This window comes from Bubalus kerabau, chromosome X (genome assembly GCF_029407905.1).
Source record: "Bubalus kerabau isolate K-KA32 ecotype Philippines breed swamp buffalo chromosome X, PCC_UOA_SB_1v2, whole genome shotgun sequence".
NCBI lineage: Eukaryota > Metazoa > Chordata > Mammalia > Artiodactyla > Bovidae > Bubalus > Bubalus kerabau.
Window position 1 is genome coordinate 105,594,319 of NC_073647.1, and position 3,533 is coordinate 105,597,851.

The 3,533-nt window shown below is 41.3% G+C and overlaps 1 protein-coding gene across 1 annotated transcript; it reads left to right on the forward strand.

Moving 5' to 3' along the window:
• The first annotated feature begins 1,069 nt into the window (after positions 1–1,069).
• LOC129640123 (polyadenylate-binding protein 1-like) lies at positions 1,070–1,911 on the forward strand. Its single transcript, XM_055565358.1, has one exon. It carries the CDS (start codon positions 1,070–1,072, stop codon positions 1,877–1,879), a length of 810 nt encoding a protein of 269 aa, XP_055421333.1. The 3' UTR covers positions 1,880–1,911.
• Positions 1,912–3,533: the final 1,622 nt, after the last annotated feature.

Here is a 3,533-nt window from a genome sequence, read left to right on the forward strand (position 1 = left end):
TGATGATTCAGTTCTGGTAAAATACTTCTGTGAAAATTTTAAGGCTTAGTATTTTTCTGTGAGGTATCTGTTTACTAAATCTCCATATTTATTTTATGGAAATTGATTTCCTTAATGTCTCCATCACAACTGGAATAATTTTGACAACTTATTGTTTTCCTAAGAAATAATATTTATCATTTAGGTTTTTAGCTTATTGTGCAAAGAAGTCATTGCTAATTATGTTTAATATTTTTATGTTTTAGTACTTATTTTCATCTTTTGATTTCTTATTGTGTATATCTGTGTTTTCTACTTATATCTTATTACATTAACTTGTGGTTGATTCCTTATTGTTAATTTATTTTAAAAACAGTATTTTGATTTATTTACTTCTACTATTTTTATCATTGTTTCCTTGTGTTTTCTTTTGGTTTATTTTATTGTTTTTTTGTTTAAATTTAAGAGTTGAAACTTTAACTCAATTTTATTTTAAAATTTTATTGATGTAAATTTTTGTAGTTATATAAATATTAAACTTCCTCTAATAACCCTAAAATATATCCCACATATTATGATATGTGTGTTTCTAATATCATTATTGGTTTGTATTTTCGCTTTCTTTCTTTTTTTTTTTTTTTTTCGGCAGGGGAGAGGGTTGGCTATGCTACGTGGCTCACAGGATCTTTGTTCCCTACCAGAGAATGAACACATGCTCTTGGCAGTGAAAGCACAAAGTCCTAGCCACTGGACCACCAGGAAATTCCCTGTATTTCTCTTTTCACTCAAGAGCTTTTAAGAGAGGTTTATGGGCCCAGCATGCTTCCTTTGCGCAACTCTGCCATCCCTAATAGATTTTTTAAATTTTCTGATGTAAACACTTTTAGAAAAATGTTTACTTTCATTGTACTATGATAAAAAAGAATGATGCCAGCTGTGTTGTTTCTATTTTATTTAATTTGATGATACTTTCTTTGTGACCTGGCACAAAATAAAGTTTTATTAATACTCGTCGTGTGCAAGGGAAGATATTTTTCTATCGTCTAGATGTAATGTTTGATATATATGTAGAAGATCTAACTTATTGATTATGTGGAATGAAGTCCAGTTTTTTCTAAGCAGGCTTAACCAGTATATGCAGAGGATGGCAAGTGTAAGAGCTGTGCCCAACCCTGTAATCAACCCCTACCAGCCAGCACTTCCTTCAGGTTACTTCATGGCAGCTATCCCACAGACTCAGAACCGTGCTGAATACTATCCTCCTAGTCAAATTGCTCAACTAAGACCAAGTCCTCACTGGACTGCTCAGGGTGCCAGACCTCATCCGTTCCAAAATATGCCCGGTGCTATCTGTCCAGCCGCTCCTAGACCACCATTTAGTACTGTGAGACCAGCTTCTTCACAGGTTCCACGAGTCATGTCGACACAGCGTGTTGCTAACACATCAACACAAACGATGGGTCTACGTCCCACAGCTGCTGCAGCTGCAGCTACTCCTGCTGTTCGCACCGTTCCACAGTACAAATACGCTGCAGGAGTTCGCAATCCTCAACAACATCTGAATGCACAGCCACAGGTCACCATGCAGCAGCCCGCTGTTCATGTACAAGGTCAGGAGCCTCTGACTGCTTCCATGTTGGCATCTGCCCCTCCTCAAGAGCAGAAGCAAATGTTGGGTGAACGGCTCTTTCCTCTAATTCAAGCCATGCACCCTACTCTTACTGGTAAAATCACTGGCATGTTGTTGGAGATTGATAATTCAGAACTTCTTCATATGCTTGAGTCTCTAGAGTCTCTCCGTTCTAAAGTTGATGAAGCTGTAGCTGTACTCCAAGCCCACCAAGCAAAAGAGGCTGCCCAGAAAGCAGTTAACAGTGCCACTGGGGTTCCAACTGTTTAAAGTGAGCCTGCCTCCTGTTTCTTATTCTCACAGTTTGAGCATGTATTGAAACGTAGCAAAAACTCATTTTATCACTAATCCAAATGCATTGCCAGTTTTTCAAAGAGAAGTAAAGATACAGAGGAATTAACTACGTGTTACCCTGGTATAAACTTGAATTTTTGAGATCAAGACCCCTTCAGATGTTTTGCATAGTAATTTGTGTTAAATAGCTGTAATGTGGATTGGCCCTGTGCAGATAGCTGAAGGACTTTCATAGCTTAATACGTTTTCTTGGGTGGCAGTGATGAAGTTGTTTTTTGGCCTCTAATACTGCCTTTCATTACCCCCAAGAAATAGGGTGATGTAGCTGTGTAGCCAGAGCCAGGCGTGTACAAAGCTTTCCTATAAAGTAGGAAATAGCTGGGGCTGTGCAGGTTGTGTTCCATGTTGAAGCTCCTCTGCCCCGCTGTCACCCTGTGAGAGTGGCTGCGCAGCTGGTGAATGAGCAGGGGTGGCCGTGGTTCATAGAGCTTTACAGAGACAGGCTCTCAACTGGCTGAACCTGGCTGAGGGCTTTCACAGGACAAGTGCCAGTATTGGTCCTCTTACTTTTGTTTTTATTAAAATACTTGACATAACAACATTGTGTAAATTTAAGGTGTGTAACGTGTTAATTGGATACATTTATATATTGTAAGGAGAAGGCAATGGCACCCCACTCCAGTACTCTTGCCTGGAAAATCCCATGGGCAGAGGAGCCTGGTAGGCTGCAGTCCATGGGGTCACTAAGAGTCGAGCATGACTGAGCGACTTCACTTTCACTTTCACTTTCACTTTCACTTGGGAGGATGGAAAGAGAAGCGTTAACACACAGGAATAGGGAAGGGTGCTTTGATCTGGACACTGGTACACAGCCAGAGACATAGATTCTATTGACAATCATAAGCATTCATTTACTCAATAAATACTCAAAATGCTCTCTCTGACAAGCCATTTTTCATTTAATTCAGGTTTCTGGGCACAGACAGGTCTAAACACAGCTGAAATCCCCGTCAGTCTTGTTACACTGCTTTCAGTATCTTCTTAGCACTTAGTACTCTTCTGCTTACATTCAATTCTTACTTTCTTTAGTGCCTCCGTGTATGCTGTCATTTCACTCGTCTCTAACTCTTTGTGACCTTATGGACTGTAGCCCACAGGCTCCGCTGTCCATGGGATTCTCCAGGCAAGAATACTGGAGTAGGTTGCCGTGCCCTCCTCCAGGCCATCTTCCCAACCCAGGGATCCAACCCACGTCTCTTACAACTCCTGCATTCACAGGTGGGTTCTTTTTACCACTAGCGCCACCTGGGAAGCCCATTTTCTTTAGTTGCTGTTGCTGCTAAGTTGCTTCAGTCGTATCCGACTCTGTGCGACCCCATAGATGGCAGCCCACCAGGCTCCCCCGTCCCTGGGATTCTCCAGGCAAGAACACTGGAGTGGGTTGCCATTTCCTTCTCCAGTGCATGAAAGTGAAAAGTGAAAGTGAAGTCGCTCAGTCTATCCGACTCTTAACGACCCCATGGACTGCAGCCTACCAGACTCCTCCGTCTATGGGATTTTCCAGGCAAGAGTACTGGAATGGGTTGCCATTGCCTTCTCCAATTTTCTTTAGTATCTTCCCACTAAAATA